This window comes from Onychomys torridus, chromosome 12 (assembly GCF_903995425.1).
Source record: "Onychomys torridus chromosome 12, mOncTor1.1, whole genome shotgun sequence".
NCBI classification, from domain to species: domain Eukaryota; kingdom Metazoa; phylum Chordata; class Mammalia; order Rodentia; family Cricetidae; genus Onychomys; species Onychomys torridus.
Genome location: NC_050454.1, coordinates 25,380,675 through 25,399,599, shown reverse-complemented (window position 1 = coordinate 25,399,599; position 18,925 = coordinate 25,380,675). Strand labels below are relative to the sequence as shown.

Below are 18,925 nucleotides of genomic sequence, written 5' to 3'. Positions count from 1 at the left end.
TTTTTCCAGAAATGATCACACCATTAGTGTGTGCTTTATGTCTGTTTTCTTTGGATATTTTGGGGGCTGATTTTCCTATTAAACGGACCAAGGTCAACTTCTGAAATGCTGTAGATGCTGGGTCCTCTTTCCAAGAGCCTTCATATTGTGCAAACAATGAGTGAAGTAATGGTCACTACCACCCACCACCCAAGATTCTCTGTTCCCAAGCATTAGGGGGCTCTGCAAATGACAGACTCCAGCTCTTAGAAGACTATTTACTCATTTCAGTTTGAAAGAACAGCTGTTTGACTGGATTTCAAAGTATATTTCAATCCTTTGATTGATTGATTGATTTTGCTTTTTTGAGACAAGTTCTCATGTAGCCTAAGCCAAACTTGAACTCTTGATCTTTTTGTCTCCACCCACCTGCCAAGTGCTGGGATTATAGGTCTATGGCATTGTGATGGTTTAAATAAGAATGCCCCCCACCATAGGCCTATAGATTTGAATGCTTGGCTACCAGGGTGTGTCAGTATTTTAAGGATTAGGAGGTGTTGTGAGGTGATATTTCATGTATGATCTAACAAATAAAGCTTGCCTGAAGTTCAGAAGGCAAAGCCAGCCACTAGTTAGCCAAAGAGGCAGACAGATCTTTGTGAGTTCAAGGCCACCCTGGGCTACACAAGATTGAGCCAGTTTAAAAGAGAAACAGGGCCAGGCAGTGGTGGCTCACACCTTTAATCCTAGCACTATGGAAGTTGAGACAGGAAGTGATATGGCTGGACAGAGAAAAGAATACAAGGTGGGAGGAGACAGGAGATCAGGTCTTTTGGGCTGAGGATTTTGTACAGGTAAGAGCTAGTGGCTAGCTGCTCTGCTTTTCTGACCTTCAGCTTTCACCCTAATATCTGACTCTGAGTTTTTATTAAAAAGACCAATTAGGATTCATGCTACAGTGTGGTCTTGTTGGAGGAAGTGTATCACTGGGGATGGGCTTTGAGGTTTCAAAAGCCCATGCCAAGCCCAGAATCTCTTGGCCAGGGGATCAGGATGTAGCTCACAGCTACTTCCCCAGCACCATTTCTGAGTGTGCGCTGCCATGCTTCCCACCATGACAATGGACTAAACGCCTGAAACAGTAAGCCAGTCCTATTTAAATATTTTCTTCTATGAAGAGTTGCTGTAATCATGGTGGCTCTTCACAGCAATGGAACACTGACAATGACAGGCATTAGGCCTGGTAAGCCCTTTGTTTTTACAGTGCTGAGGCCTCTAGCACACTAAGCAAGTACTCTACTGTGACCTATATCCCACGCCCTCTTTTCAGTTTTTATTTTAAGACAGGATCACACTCAGTTGCCTAGAATATCCTTGACCTTTCTCCAAGCCCCATCAGTCCTTGAACTTAGGCTCCTGAATAGCTGTAATACAGACTTGTACTACCAGATTCAGATTTGAGGCCATGTTTTAAAACAGCCATCTTTCTCCCCTCTTAAATTGTAGACTTATTTGGCATTCTATACATTTTTTTCTAATTGTAAGTGGTAGTGGTTATAGGAAAGTAAATTCTACAGAGTCATTATGCAAACCTCAAGTGTATTCAGTAATACCTCTCCTGTGGCCACTAAAACCCCACGTCAGAAGAGCGGTGAGTGCTCGGCTTTTCTGTGTGATGCCAACAGGCTGTCAATTGTGTGATGCCAACAGGCTGTCAATTGTAGAAACAGGAATTTTCACATCAACACAGGGCTGTGCTAGCACGTGAAACAAACAAAAGAAAAATAAGAGGATATTTTAAACATTTATCTTTTCTTTGGCATATGACCAGCTCAAAATGACCTATCATATAGCATGCAATAGACAAGAATCTGAACTAATTGTCCTTAAAAAGCACACCTTCTTCTAGAAGTCACTGTGTGCTCATTGCCTTAGAACTTTGTAAAACAGTCTAGTTATTTGTGGTTGATGAAAGACTACAATAATTCTACTTCTGGGAAAACCTGCACACACAATTTATATATACTAGCTCGCATGTGTTTAGATTGTGGTTTCCATAATCCCAGTTGAATATTTCAAGTGAGAGAGCTCATGTGAAATATGATTAACTGGTTTATAACTCAGCAAAATCAAAGCTCTGTTTGGCTCTAAGCCTATGATGTATTCTCAAAATCAATTCCCAAACTCTAATAGCCTTGATTTAACATGTACACCATCTCTTGAATCTCTCTATCCTTGTGATCTCTTGGTAGTATCTGTCCTTCAGCTGCAACCTGCCCAGCATGAAGCCTTCTTAAGAACAAGGAGTACAGACATGTTCTTAGCATGTGTGTGACTTGTGCTATATCCCAGCAAGATCAGATGAGGAAGCTGATCCTTTCATCATGAAGACAACTTCTACATGGAAACTACTGAACACTGAAAGCCCATTGGATAGGCTGGGCATGGTGGTTCACATCTGTAATCCCATAGCTGCCCAGAAGGAGGATGCCATGAGCATGAAGCCACCCTGGGCTTATAGTAAGACCTTGTCTCAAAAAGTAAATTTAAATAAAACAATATACAAACAGAAAAGGAATCCATTGAATGGATATGCCATCTCTTATTTAATTCCCAAATTGTTGGATTTCACTCTTGAAAGATAAAACCATAAGAAATATCCTTGTGGAAACCTGTGCTTACTCATTTTTGACTAATATTACCAAAGTACCATCCACACTTCCAGTGTCTCCCACAAAGCCTGCCTCTACCAATTTCTCTAACTCTCATTAGAACTATAATTCTTTAAAAGTTTGTGAATATTTCAAAAGATATCATGTTAGTGCATTAGTGGAATCCAAGGTCCATAGCAACTGCAAAGGAGTTTACAATGGCTCACTGCCCTGTCACAAATCCCAATGTTTTTTATGTCTGCCTTGTAGTACATTAAATCCATGAGCAATTCATGCTTATCAAGACCCCATGAAGAAGACAGGATTGGTAAAAACAAAAAAGCTGATTGGTGAGAATGACCACAAAGCATGGCACCAGAACACAAATTATTGTTTCCAGAATTCCACTTGAATGCTTCAGGCGAAAGAGCCTAAGTGAAATGTGGTTAATTGATTTATCTCTCAGCACAATCCAATGCTCTGATGTGGCCACCAGCGTGTAATATATTCTCAAGATAAATATGACAACTTTTATAGCCTCGAGCTGTGAAGGGAAAGCCAGTTTGAAGGGCAAAGATAAATCTCACAGAGTGCACATTTGTCTAGAGCAAATATTGTCCTACTGACCTTTATTTTAATGAAACACATATTGAATGGCCTTCTGTAGGATAAAGTTAAAGATCCATTCTGCTCCATATTCTTGGATCAATACTTCTTTGAGGGAACATTACATCAGTCTTGTAATGGAATGGTCTTGGACCACACAGATTCAAAAATGACAAATGGTCTGTGAAGAGATCCTGTTTCAGAACAAACTAAGAAAACAGAGGCTGTGGGACTTTCACTTGAAAGACGCAATAGGTCTGATTGAGCTGTTCTTACAAAATGCCTTAGCTTAGGTAGGCTGCAATGATGGAAACGTATTTCTTACAGGTGTAGAGGTTGGACCTCCCAGATCAAGGTACTGGAAGTTTTCATGCTTTGCTCTTAGCTTCAAAGATGGAGCCTTGTTGCTGTGTCCCCTGGAACCAAACCTTTGTCCTTACATAGTGGAAGAGATTGAGGGGACTGGGGAGCTGTTTGAAGTCTCTTTCATATAAATATTAATGCCATCTTGGAGGAAGAACACTTATGATCTGATGAAGGTCCCATTCTATTCTCTCTCTCTCCTGTGTGTGTGTGTGTGTGTGTGTGTGTGTGTGTGTGTATACATGTTTGTGAAGGCCAAAAGATAACCTTAAAGTCATCCCCAGGAATACTGTCCACCTCATTTGAGACAGGGTATCTCATTGGCTGGGAGCTCAATTAGGCTAGGTTGGTGGCCAGCAAGTCCCAGAGATCTTTCTGACACTCCCAGTGCTAGGATTGCAAATGTGTGCCACAATAGTATTTCCATGAAGGTGCTGGGAATTCAGCTCATGTATTCATATTTCCAAGAAGCAAATTTAACCAGTCCACACCATCCTGCCAGATCTCAGAGGTCCCGTTCTTTTTTTAAAATTTTTTTATTTTTTGTTGTTTTTATATAATTTCATTACAGGAAAAATAAGCAACGATGAATAGCATTGATTTTTATTATCATTTCTTTATTCTTGAGAATTTCATACATGTGTACTATGAAATATACTCATATTCATCCCTCATTTTCTTTCTTCAGTTTTCCTTGTAATTCTCCACACACATTGCTCTTCCAACTTCATCTCTTCATATTTTTTTAGTAACTCATTCATTCAAATTAGTATTATCTTTATGTGTATGGGGATGGGGCATGGAAAACCTACCAGTGGGAACACCCTCAAAAAGAATTATTCTTCCTCCCCAATGGCCATCAACTACCAATGGCTCTTCAGTAAGGGCTGGGGCTTGTCCAACACCTCCCCTGCCAGTGAAAGGCCTCATTCTTAAGGTCATTTTGGGATTTTTTTTTGTGGTGGGTGGTAGGCTTGTAAGTATTAACATGAGTCTTAGAGTGACACACACATTCAAACTATAGAAGATATTTACTTAGCATGTGCTAAATAGCAACCTTTTTCTACATAAACTATATCCTTTAATAATTATGGCAATCTTACAACATACTTACATAATTTTTTTTTTCTGAAAAGGAGAATAAATCTGAACTGGAGAGGTAGATATGGTGGGACATACCTTTAAGTCCAGCATTTAAGAAGCAGAAGTAGACAGAGCTCTGTGAGTTAGAGGCTAGTTGCAGAGTTTTAGGCCCACTAAGACCGCAGAAGGAGGCCCTGTCTTAAGCAAACAACAATGAAAAAAACAAAAATTTTGAATTGTTAACACTGTGATTCCTAAGCCTTATGAACTTCACTATGTAATAATGTCTTCTGCATCCTAGACCCTGGGCTGGGCTTTGAGGAGTGCATGGGTAAAAAACACGGTCTTTGCACCCACATAGCACTTGGTATTTCCCCAGTATAAACTCAATGTGAAGAAGTCTTCCAGCTGTAGCCCAGTAAAGCACAAATGTGTCCATTTCTCTGGACCCAGCTCAAGAGACATAATTAATACTTTGCTGTGTGAATATAGATAGCCAATATTTAATGTAGCTTGTAATACATTAGAAAATTCTAGCATATGGTTTTAGATAAGAATTATTTCTGCAAAGCTACATAGATATTACATAAAACTTTGCTTTTGGGATCTCTTCCAGAGGGGAAGATTGGGGTGAGATAAGTGAGACATTCCCCTTGGGTACAGCATTTAATTCTGAGAAGAAAATGTCTGCAACATTCCTCTATATAGCAAAAGAAGCAAGGATCATGAAATTAGATCTTTGACAACTTTGTATAAAATAATCAAGTGATTAATTAATAATTAATACGGCAACCAAAATTTTCTAAGCACCCGCTATGCATCAGAATCTGTGCTAGTCTTCAGCTAGCATAAGGAACATGGAGTCCCCTTGCTGGTATAGATGTATCACAAAAAGAGTCAGGCAGCAAAGCCCCCCTGGTGTAAAATCTCTCCTCCTGACTAGACGATTTTGGAGAATGACTCTCAAGGTTTGACACCAGCTGCATAGACAGGTTCCCTCCTCCGCAGTTTCGCTAAAACACTAAGGCAGATAGATGAGTGAGTCTGAAGAGGCTTAGCTCAGAGTGAAGGGACTTGGCAGCTGTGGGTGACTGTGGGTGGGTGCTACCGGAGACTTCTAGTGAAATTCAACTTGTGAAAGTGGAGAACTATCACTTACGTCAGAATTCCTTCTAGTCTTGTTGACCCAGTGAGGAGTCAGTTAGCAGAGACATCTACTCACATGCCCTTCGCGCTGGAAGAGGAAGCAGAAGGATGCCAGCAAACACCTCCAAGAGCCGGAAGCCTGTTGAAGCAGCAAGACGCCATTGGGAGCTTCTTCATGTTGGCAGGCCCGTGAACTTCATCAACTCTATTTTATCATTCTTATACTAACAACAAGCACGAGACAGCCAGGAGACCCTCTGTAAGTCAACATTTATCTGGATATTTTAGTGTTTAGGCAAGACTAGAAAGAGACACTAGGGGGATGAATAAAAGGTGATTTAGTAGCTATACTGCAAACCCCACAGAGATGTTGTTTGTGTTGGCTGGAACAAAGTTGAATCTATGACTTCAAAGATAAAACAAAAAACTGTAACAAGTTCTACATAACTCCTTAGTTAAGGCATATATATATATGCCAAAGCTGTTTAAAACAAAAAAGGTTTAATTTTTTTGTTTTTGTCTTTGTTTTTCTCGAGACAAGGTTTCTCTGTGTAGTTTTGGTGTCTGTCCTGGATCTTGCTCTGTAGACCAGGCTGGCCTCAGACTCACAGAGATCCTCCTGGCTCTGCCTCCCAAGTGCTGGGACTAAAGGTGTGCACCACCGCCGCCACCGGGCAAAAAAGGTCTAATTTAATTCTGAAATGGTTCAACTTTTAGGAAGAGAGATCAGGATGAGTATGATTTCTGTTCCACACAGCACTGACACTGGTATTTTGGATTTCAATCCCAGTATCTGGACTTTGGAGGAAATGAGTAGAACATATACTGGGATGCTTCTCTTACTTGCCATTTGTAAATTGCATCAACGCTGTTGAGGCCATTAAACTGGTGCAATTTGGGGTGAGGAGCAATCAGTTAAATGAGGCATTGTTCAGATTCCAGCTTCTGCACACAGTCTGTGGAGTGGTTGTCCTGACAACCACACCGACGCTGGAAGTGTGGAGCAGCATGATGGACATGAACTTGCTGGCAATGCCAACTGCAAGGCTGAGCAGGACTTGACTCCTCACTGATACTGTTGTTACTCTCCGGGCTAGTATCTGCCATAGAACACACATCTACAATGTCCTGGGGGAACATTTTTATTCATGTTCTCGACCTTTCTCTGTGCCCAGCATATTTGCATTCATGTTTCATTTCATTCTTTGTGCCATAGTTATTCCCATCTTCCATCAGTTTTGCATGTTCTTATAGTCATTTCCTGTCATTCCTTTTTTAATATTATGGCCTTTTTGTGATTTCCAAATCAATAATCTTTAGTGCAGCCAATATGGTCCTTTGCCAAGTATTAAGCCTGTTCAGCTCCCACTGTGAGCCAGGAGTCGTATGTAGCTCAAGAGGGCAATGGCTTTCTGTGAGATTGTTGCTTCCTATGGACCAGTCTGGGCCTCCAGTTTGGTTAAGCCTCTGAGTCAGAGTGGCTGTGAATCTCTCCACCCCAATGCCTGTCACTTGATCTTAGCTAGAAGGTCAATAAGAGAAAGCCCAGTGCACCTTCATCCCACCACATAAGTAGACTGAATTGAGCACTTCTCATCCAAAACAACTGAAAGAGAGACACAGAGCTCTGTAGTGGGACAATTAAACTGGAATGAAAGTGCTACCAACTCTTACATTCTTATTTCCCCTGTCTTCAAGGACTGATATGACTAACCATGGATGATTCTTCCTGAAGCAGCAAAATGCACATGGGGACAGTGCAGTGGCAATCCGATAAACATCAATGAGTGCTGGAAAACCACCAGAAGCAAGGAAAAGGAATCCCAAGGTTTCAGAGGAAGCATGGCCCTGCCAACACCTTAACGTCAGGTTCCTGGCCTCAAGGACTGAGGGACAGTATGGTTCTGCTGTGGCTGTTTAAATCTCTCAAATGTGTGGTGGTATGTTGTGGAAGTTTAGAGATGGCAATACACCGTGAGTGCCGAGAATGCAATGTCTTGACTTCCATCTTGTTCACGTCTCAGGGTGTGTTTGTAGTGAAACTTGGGGAATTCGATGCTACTTTCATCTTCAGCCATATGTTCACTGTTTCCTGGAAGAGTCATGTATTCCCCAGGTTCAATTCCTTCAGTCATGATGTGAACATAGGGTGAAAACAGCATCCGTCTGGACCATGTTATGACATGCTCCCATGAGACTTAAGGGGCAAAGGGAAGCAACACAAAGGAGTTGATGCCAACGCTGCTTTCTAAGTCCAACTTCCATGTCTCTGGCAGCACCTTTGGAACAGTAAGAGGCTAACTTGGATCTGGACCAGAGGTGAGTGCCTGGGTTATAGTCAGAGAGGCAACTGCGCCTGGGTCCCACCGCTGGACACAGGCCACCTTGGGAGGACCTGACCAACTTGGCCCCAGTTGCCTGCCAATCGGCGGTCCCTGCAGGAAGACTCCCCTTTTCCAAGACTGCAGGCAGACACTGCAGTCTCCACACCCTGCCGCCACACCCATTTGCCCGAGACCCCAGCCACTTCCTGAGACTCAGAGACAGCCCCCAGCTTCTGTCGGCCCCCAGAACTCCCATCTGGACCAGAGACCAGAGGAACTCCCATCTGGACAAGAGGAGCTCCCATCTGGACAAAATAAGGAGACATCAGCGACTTCTCGAGACACAGAGTCCAGCCCCTCAGCTCCTATCCGGCCAGCACTCTCATCTGGACCAGCGCTCCCATCTGGCCCAGAGCTTCCATCTGGACCAGAGAGAGGCTCCCTAAAACTGTCAACTCTCTCTGGACCAAGTACACTGATAAGACCAAGAACGAACACAAGAGGAGATGGGCAGACGTCAAGGCAGAAGTACATACAACAAAATAAAGATCAATACAGCATCACCAGAACCTAGCCCTTCTCCAACAGCTAGACCTGAACATCACAGAATGGAAGAAGAAGAAGAAAACAACCTTATAAGTAACATCATGAAGAGGCTAGACGCTTATATAGAAGAAATCAAAAATAAAGTAGAGGAACAGACAAACAAAAAATGAGAAGAATGCTATAAAAAACTAGAGGAAAGGACAATTAAAGCAGAAGAAAACAATAAATCCTTGAATGAAAATCAGGGAAAAGCAAGGGAGACAGTCCAAGACCTGAAGAGGGAAATAGAAAAAATGAAGAAGACACTAGCAGAAGGAATGTTGGAAATAGAAAATCTGAGTAAACAAACAGGAACTTCAGAGGCAAGTATAACCAACAGAATGCAAGAGATGGAAGAGAGGATCTCTGGTGTTGAAGATACAGTAGAAGAAATAGATTCATCAGTCAAAGAAAACACTAAAACCAACAAAGTCATGACCCAAAATGTTCAAGAAATTTGGGACACCATGAAAAGACCAAACGTATGAATAATAGGGATAGAGGAAGGAGAAGAATACCAACTCAAAGGCACAGAAAATATATTTAACAAGATCATAGAAGAAAACTTTCCCAACTTAAAGAACGAAATGCCTATGAAGATACAAGAAGCCTATAGAACACCAAACAGACTAGACCCCCCCCCAAAAAAAGTCCCCTCACCACATAATAATTAAACAACTAAATGTACAGAATAAAGAAAGAATATTAAGGGCAGCAAAGGAAAAAGGCCAAGTGACTTATAAAGGCAAACCCATCAGAATAACATCTGATTTCTCAGTGGAGACTTTGAAAGCCAGAAGGACCTGGACAGATATAATGCAGACACTAAGAGACCATGGATGCCAGCCTAGACTAATATACCCAGCAAAACTTTCAATCATCATAGATGGAGTGAACAAGACCTTCCAAGACAAAACCAGATTTAAACAATACTTATCCATAAACCCAGCCCTACAGAAAGCACTAGAAGGAAAATTCCAACCTAAGGAAGGCAGATACACCCATGAAAACACAGGCAATAGATAACACCACAGCAGTAAACCCCAAAGAAGAGAAGTACACACACACTACCACCAAAAATTAAAATAACAACAGGAACGAACAATCACTGGTCATTAATATCCCTTAATATCAATGGACTTAATTCACTATTAAAAAGACACAGACTAACAGAATGGATATGAAAACAGGACCCATCTTTCTGCTGCATACAAGAAACACACCTCAAATTCAAAGACAGACACCTCCTAAGAATAAAAGGCTGGGAAAAGACTTTCCAATCAAATGGTCTTAAGAAGCAAGCTGGTGTAGCCGTCCTAATATCCAGCAAAATAGACTTCAAACTAAAATCAATCAAAAGAGATGATGAAGGACATTACATACTCATCGCAGGAAAGATCCACCAAGATGAAGTCTCAATTCTGAACATTTATGCCCCAAACACAAGGGCACCCACATATGTAAAAGAAACATTACTAAAGCTTAAATCACATATAAAACCCCACACATTAATAGTGGGAGACTTCAACACCCCACTTTCACCTCTGGACAGATCGGCCAAATTGAAACTTAACAAAGACATAATGGAATTAACTGATGTTATGGCACAAACGGACTTAATCGATATCTACAGGACATTCCACCCAAACAAAAATGAATATACCTTCTTCTTAGCACCCCATGGAACCTTCTCTAAAATCAACCACATATTTGGCAAATCTCAACAGATACAAAACAATTGGAATAACCCACTATGTTCTATCAGACCACCATGGTTTAAAGTTAGATTTCAACAACAAAAAAACCTACAGAAATCCTACAATTTCGTAGAAACTGAATAATGCTCAACTGAATCACCAATGGGTTAAGGAAGAAATAAAGAAAGAAATTAAAGACTTCCTAGAGATCAATGAAAATGAATACACCACATACCCAAACTTATGGGATACTACTATGAAAGCAGTGCTAAGAGGGAAATTCATAGCACTGAATGCCCACATAAAGAAGCTGGAGAAATCCCACGCTAGTGACTTGACAGCATACCTGAAAGCCCTTGAACAGGAAGAAGCAAAGTCTCCCAGGAGGAACAGACGCCAGGAAATTATCAATTAGAAAGCTGAAATTAATAAAATAGAAATAAAGAGAACAATACAAAGGATTAATGAAACAAAGAGTTGGTTCTTTGAGATCAACAAGATAGACAAGCCCTTATCCAAACTAACCAAAAGACAGAGGGAGAGCATCCAAATTAACAAAATCAGAAATGAAAAGGGGACATAACAACAGACAATGAGGAAATCCAGAGAATCATCAGGTCATACTTCAAAAACCTCTACTCCACAAAACTGGAAAATCTAAAAGAAATGGATAATTTTCTGGATAGGTACCACAAACCTAAGTTAAATCAAGACCAGATAAATCATTTAAATAGTCCAATAACCCCTAAGGAAATAGAATCAGTCATTAAAATTCTCCCAATCAAAAAAAGCCCTGGACCTGATGGTTTCACTGTAGAATTCTACCAGATCTTCAAAGAAGACTTAATACCAATACTCTTTAAATTGTTCCACACAATAGAAGCAGAAGGCATATTACCAAACTCCTTCTATGAGGCTACAATTACCCTGATTCCTAAACCAAACAAAGATGCAACAAAGAAAGAGAACTACAGACCGATCTCCCTCGTGAACACTGATGCAAAAATACTCAATAAAATTCTGGCAAACAGACTCCAAGAACATATCAAAACAATTATCCACCATGATCAAGTAGGCTTCATCCCAGGGATTCAAGGGTGGTTCAACATACAAAAGTCCGTCAATGTAATACACCATATAAACAAACTCAAGGAAAAAAAACCACATGATCATCTCACTAGATGCAGAAAAGGCATTTGACAAATTCCAACACCCCTTCATGATAAAGGTCTTGGAGCGATCAGGAATACAGGGAACATACCTAAACATAATAAAGGCAATCTACAGCAAGCCACAACCAACATCAAATTAAATGGAGAGAAACTCAAAGCAATACCACTAAAATCAGGAACAAGGCAAGGCGGTCCCCTCTCCCCATACTTATTCAATATAGTACTTGAAGTCCTAGCCAGAGCTATAAGACAACATAAAGAGATTAAGGGGATACAAATTGGAAAGAAAGAAGTCAAGCTCTCCCTATTTGCAGATGACATGTTAGTATACATGAGTGACCCCAAAAATTCAACCAAGGAACTGATACAGCTAATAAAAACCTTAAGCAACATTGCAGATACAAGATCAACTCAAAAAAATCAGTAGCCCTCCTATATACAATAGACAAAAAGGCTGAGAAGGAAATCAGAGATACATCACCCTTTACAATAGCCACAAATGATATAAAATACCTTGGGGTTACTCTAACTAAGCATGTGAGGGACCTATATGACAAGAACTTTAAGTCCCTGAAAAAAGAAATTGAAGAAGATGTCAGAAAATGGAAAGATCTCCCATGCTCATGGATAGGCAGGATTAACATAGTAAAAATGGCCATCTACAGATTCAACGCAATCCCCATCAAATTACCAACACAATTCTTCACAGATCTGGAAAGAATAATACTCAACTTCATATGGAAAAACAAAAAAACCCAGGATAGCCAAAAGAATCCTGTTCAATAAAACAACCTCTGGAGGCATCACAATCCCCGACCTCAAGCTCTACTATAGAGCTACTGTAATAAAAACAGCTTGGTACTGGCATAAAAACCGACAAGTGGACCAATGGAATCGAATTGAAGACCCTGACATTAACCCGCACACCTATGAACATATAATTTTATTTATTAACCAATCAGAGCAACACATTAGACATACAGTACATCCTACAGCAGAGTGTTATAAGCAGAAATCAGAGTTGCGCAGAGGAAAGGCCAGGAGGGAGGGCTGCTGATGTCATCCTCCTCTGTGGTCCAGGCTAATCTTCACGTCTTTGGGATTGTACACATTGCCTCAGGGTGGAGTCAACAGCTTACATGCCTTTCCCTTCACTGAGAGCTATTTTAGAACAGTGATATATTTTATCATTTAAAAGTATTTGACCTGTGTCACCACATGCCATGCAATAAATGTACAAGCAGATGGACAGAGGAGAGCATAGAAAATGCAGGACTTGACAGGTCTGTTAGTTAGATAGGAGCTTTGGTGTCCCATTAAGAAAGATCTTGAATAGCAGGCTAGGGGACAGATAAGAAGGGTTACTGTTTGTGAAGCTATGAGGTGGCATTGGAGTCACTTTAGGAAGCTTTGTTTTTCTCTATTGATCTCATGGGTCAGTTTCAGCATGGGTGGGGCCTAGAGGAGGAAATCCAGTTACAGAGACAAGAATAATCCAGATCAAAGATGCTTTGCTTTTTTAAAAAAATAGATCCATGGGATATGACACAACACATTAAGATCACAGACCCTCTTGTAGGAAGGAAAAGGAAGCCAGCAGTTTATTACAGAGCATGAAGGATGACCTGAGTAACCTTGAGACTTTCACCCTGCCCCCTCAAGGCCTCAGCAGTGAGTAGCGATCAGATGGCAGCTCTGTGTGTGTGCATTTATCATAGCAGAGGGAAGCGGAGCTTGAGTAGTGGAAAAGGCCTTCTCAGCTGCTGAAAAGCTGGCCTCTCCTGCAGTCGGGCAAAGATGGACCAGTCACCTCCCACTGCTGGGAGCCTCTATGCCAAGGTCTCAGAACCTGACTTATGCTGGATGAATGATTCAGAGCTGTCTCAGGAGTCTTCACTATGCAGTCGCTTCGGTGGAGAAAGTCGTAACCCTTGCAAGGTTTTCATAGGTTAAATTTACATTGAAGCTAAGTTTGTGTTCTCCATGACCACTGATGACTCCAATGGAGTGATATTTCTCCGTGGATCCAGGTCACTGTGTGCTATCTTCCTGACTGACTGACAGGGACTGCTTCCCCCTGAACAGGGCCTTTACTGCTGACAAGAACCGTCTTTTGAGCTACTTATAATGGGAAAACTAGCCTGTGTTTGATCCTTGTGTTGGCTTTGGGGAACGATTCTGGAATTTAAGGGACTGTGCCAGAACTTCAGCAAATGTAAAAACAATAAGGAGGCCAGGCATTGGTGGTGCACGTCTTTAATCCCAGCACTCGGGAGGCAGAGGCAGGTGGATCTCTGTGAGTTCGAGGCCAGCCTGGTCTCCAAAGCGAGTTCCAGGAAAGGCACAAAGCTACACAGAGAAACCCTGTCTCAAAAAACCAAAAAAAAAAAAAAAAACCAAAAAACAAAAAACAAAAAACCAAACCAAACCAAAACAAAACAAAAACCAAAACCAAAAACAACAACTATACACCCCAGCTTTCTTCACATCTCTTCAGCTCTGTGGCTGTCTAGTGGATTTCACTCTCAGAGACGATCATTTCCTCACCAACATCTTATCGAGAAAAGTTTCAAACTTCGCACTGGAAGAACTTAACAGCACCAGTGAATCTCTCCACACTTGGAGTTTTACCCTTCACATTTAGCCACACTTGTTTCATTGTGTATCTGTTCACTCAGACTGGGTTATATTTTGTTCATTTGTTTGCTCGTGAGATTGCATTTTATTTTATCTGTTTATTTTGATTTTGATTTTTTTTTTTTTTGTTGTTGTGTTTGAGACAGGGTTTCTTTCTGTTGCCCTGGCTGTGCTAGAACTCTCTCTTAGACCAGGCTAGTCTGGAACGCACAGAGATCAGTCTGCCTCTGCCTCCTGAATGCTGGGATTAAAGGTGTTCACCACCACTGTTTGGCTGAGATTGTATTTTAATTCCAACATTTCTCTCTTCCCCTTTCTCCTCCCAAACTCCAAAGCCTCCCCTGTGCCCCATGCCCACTCTCCTTCAAATTCATGGTCTCTTTTTTGTTTTTTTATCAATTGTTACTGTATACAATTATGTATTTGTATAACTAAATATAACATGTTGAATCCATATAATGTCACTTGTATGTATGTTTCCAGGGCTGTTTAGCACTGGACAACTAATTGGTGTGCTCTTTCCTGGGGAGGACCATCTCTCCCTCTCCCAGCTTTACTAAGGTGCCTGCTGCCTGAATGAATGATCCTAGAGCCTTAGGGGTGGGGGTGTTATGTATATGTATCCACTGGGACTCAATTGTGTTTTAACAACTTCTTTCTCTATACTTTGAAATGATCTTTCATTTTTTAAAAAAAAATCACACGATAAAATGAACCAGTAATGGCTATGGAAAGTGGAAAAATTTTATCCAGCTTTGCTATCTATTATCATATTAGTAAAAATAAAATTAACAAAATAAATATCGCTCACAAACTATTACACATAAAAGTATAATATCTTATTGCTCAATCACTACGTAACTTTATTGAAGTTTAAATACAAGTTAACACTGAGTGGTCACATGGGAGAGAGAAATGAAATCATTTAAATTCCATTCTCTTGTCTGTCCAGTCACAATGATTATGATTGTTCTGAATCTTCTGTTTAAATCAGGATTGTGTAGTCCTTTGGGAGTAGATGGAGCAAGGACTCAGCCCCATGTCAGCTGAAATGATTTCAGCAGTTGAGGAACTGATCCTTGGTCTGGGCTTGATGGTACACACTTGTACTCCAGAGCTTAGGCTACATAAGGAAGGAGGGAAGGCGGGAAGAGAGGAGGGAAGAAAGGAGGAAAACTTTCTCTTCAAATGAACATATATTGCAGACTTCTTGGTAAATACAACTGAGCATTCTCCAAATTAACTTCCCCATTCACTCATTATTTATTAAAACATGAATATTAATGTGATCATTTGATATTTAGATATGAATTATGAAAACTCAATTGTGATACTAGTGATTGTTTAGATTTTAAACTAATCAAAAAAATTTCCAGGATGGGATGTTTTTATCACTTACAATTGTTGGAGTAATGATTAAAAAGCAGCCCGTGGTCGGCTGCACAGTTTTTGTGTTTGGCTCATATGGTGCAGCACCTTGTTATCTGGCTGCTACTTCTCCCTCTTAGTCATGTCAAAAAGCAAGGGCAGTGTATCCATTACTTTCCCATTGCTGTGCTAAAACACCAAGACCACAAGTGTCTTGTGGGGGGAAAAAAAAAACCAAAACCCAGTTTATCTTAGTTTACAGTTCCAGAGGGAGAGTCCACAAAGGCAGGAAAGGCGTGGCAGCTTGTGTGGCTAGAGCAGGAAACCAAGAGATCACATCTTCCATGGCAAACATGAGGCAGAATGAGCCAAGTGGAAGCGAGGCAAGGCTATACACTCTCAAAGCCAGTGACATAATTCCTCCGTAAGGCTCTAACGCCTAAAGGTTCCCTACCTCCTCAAACAGTGCCACAACCAGGGACCGAGTGTCCAAATCCATAAGCCTATGAGGACCATTTCTCATTCAAACTACCATTGCGAGCACAAGCTCATTGCAAAGGCTTGTTTTACTGGGCAACATTGCAACAAGGGAAAGGGACCAGAAGAGAACTGAGATCAACTGCAGACGTAGGAAAGACAGTTGAGTAGTTAGCGCCAATAAGCAGAGTGAGGGCGAAGAAGATAGCAATGCTTAAGAGAGTTCACCAACAGTAGAGGGAATCCTCGATGACTGACCCAAGAGGGTTCTTGCTCAAGGCAGGCCAAGACATACAGAAGCGCAGAGAATGAATGTGGCTAAATATAAAGAGTCATCGTGCATCAAGCATATGGAGAATTTCCAGAGAGTCACCTTAGCAGGTCTCTTTCAACAACTGGGATAGACCAGTGAAGGACAGGGTCCAAGGGCAAAGTCTAGTTAAAAGAGAGCTCAGAAGAGCCTGACTAAGCTTGGGTCCAAGACAGAGTCTTCACTAGGGACCACTGCTTAGGGACCACTGTGTAGTAAGGATGTTTTACCTATATTAATGGAATATGTCTTAGTTATAGAAAAAAAGGTAGAATACATCAGAGTGAACCATTAAAGAGGCCTTCTAGTTCCTTTAAATTATGAAGCCTAAAGCATCCTATTGATGCCCAGATGTCTCAGAGAAAGATGTTTAACTTGTGTGAGTTTCCTTAGCAACAAGCAGAATTCTGACCTCGTCTTCCAGGATTACTCTTCCCATCCTAGGATCTTATTCAGATTTCTATGGAAGAGATGGGGGCTAAGGGATTTACATCAGAAAGGCTCCTGGGTTTTCTTAGGCTCCAAGACTAAAAGGAGAGAGAGAGAGAGAGAGAGAGAGAGAGAGAGAGAGAGAGAGAGAGAGAGAGAGAGATTGAAGAAATTCTGATAGGAAGCAGGTTTCTAAGGGCTGGGGAGCTGAGAGCAGGATTGGAGAGGGTTCCCTAAGGAGCATGCAAGCCAGGCAAACACTTCATGACTTCTTGTCTTTTTTGGGGGAGTGGGAGAACAAGGTCTCCATATGTTGTTGAGGATGTCCTCCAACTCTGGCCCTTTAGTTTCTATCTCTCAAGTTCTAGGATTAAGGAGTGTGTTACCTCATCCAGTTTAATTGCTTGATTTTTCTGTTGTACAATCAGTAAAGACATCTTAACATAAATAGAATAACCCCCCTCTGATAGTCTGAGCAAATGAGCTTGGTCTATGGACCTAGAAAGGCTTGAAGAAGGCAGATAGGAAAAGCAAGAGCGGGGTGACCATTCTGAAATTATTTTTAAGATGAGGACACACAGAGGATAATAGGAAAATGTATATTTGGTTAATCTCAAACTGAATGACAATGATCAATGTGTTTAGACTGTTGGGTTGAGTTTCTGGTAGGGAACTGAGCCCTTGGTTCATCGCAGAGTTACATTCAGAAACCTTTCACGGTGGAGAAAATGCTGAGTGCTAGGTCCCTTTAACTTTACAGTGAAGCAGGGAGACAGCTTCAGTTTCTGAACTGGACCCGGGGAGGTAAGCTGACTCCAGGCCTCTGTAAGCTAGCTGAACACAGTGACTGTCTCTCAATTCTTTTCAAGCGAGCATGTAGGGAAGTGAGTGAACACTGGATGGACACACAGAAGCCTGAAAATGGACAAAGAAAACAGTGATGCTTCCTGCAAATCCTCAGACCTGAAAGTAAGTGCAATGTGGGAAGCCCTTACTCTTATTGAACACTGTGTACTGTTGACCCTATTAGTGAAATGAGTTCACGAGGTTGTAAAAATTAAGAGGACAAAAACAAATACTTTTTTTTTTTTGGCAGTACTTAATGGATTTTGTGAATGTGAGCTTGTTTTGAAAGACTGCAGTTGGTAATTGATTCGTACCTGTTTTTAGAAAACTCCAAGGAAAATGTACTGAGCTCTACATAAATTCCACTTTAAACTTTAATCAGTAGTGCTAACTGAGACTGCCTATAATGTGTTCTGGCTCTTAAAGATCAAGCTTGAGCCTCAGAATTCTACATGTGTTGGCATTTCTGTTTATTTCTTTTACTCCTTTGGAGTTACGTTATACTTAAAAGTAGCTTGGCACCACATTTAACTCATCTGACAGTGGTTTAATTTCTTTCCACAAGAACAAACTGGCCCCTTCAAGAAACCACATTAAGTAAAGTCTTTCTAGTTCAGTGTCACCAGGAGAGATATGGGCAGCATTTCATTCCAAGGGTTGACAAGGATGTTTGCCAAAAAAGAACGAGGGCATCATGAATAATGCAAAGTGTACTTGGCCCCAGATTATCCCGTTAACTGGCAGGATTAAAGACTGGAAGACATGGCACTGTGAATGAAAGAGAAAGAGGGTGACAGATGAGAAAATTATGACACAGTAATTGGGAGGTTACTTCTTCATTGTCTTTTTTTCTCCCCTGGATTGCTCCCTTTAAAAGAATGTGTGTTTAAAAGTCATTTCATCACTGGCGTTTAGTTACCCTGACATGCATAAATCTCTTTGTCTAAGAAGCTAAACTCTCGGATGCATTATTAAAGAATTCACAGCATCGGATGACGGAAGGCAGAGGAGGAAATAAAAGAGGAGGAGGAGGAACAGTTCAATAATGTAGTTTCCTCCCTTTCAAGCAACAGGATGCACACAACCCAGCAATTTGACTAGCCAATGAATCATCTGCTTCATTCCTTCTTGCTTTAGTTTAAAATTCTTCTTTTCTTTATGATCGAGAAACTGAGTCACCAATCAGTTCAATGGCTGTCAGGGACAAAACAGTTGTGTTGGCGTCCCATCCTTCAGGCCTGCACAAATCACT

At 41.1% G+C, this 18,925-nt stretch overlaps 1 protein-coding gene across 1 annotated transcript in view; it reads left to right on the top strand.

Annotated features, from left to right (window-relative positions):
- Positions 1-6,071: 6,071 nt before the first annotated feature.
- Positions 6,072-18,925, top strand: part of Tmprss7 (transmembrane serine protease 7) — a 47,670-nt gene continuing 34,816 nt past the window's right edge. The window contains exons 1-2 of the mRNA XM_036203802.1: positions 6,072-6,087; positions 17,697-17,796. Of these exons, the coding sequence (XP_036059695.1) occupies positions 17,749-17,796 (48 nt within the window). The 5' untranslated portion in view covers positions 6,072-6,087; positions 17,697-17,748. The remainder of the gene's footprint in view (positions 6,088-17,696; positions 17,797-18,925) is intronic.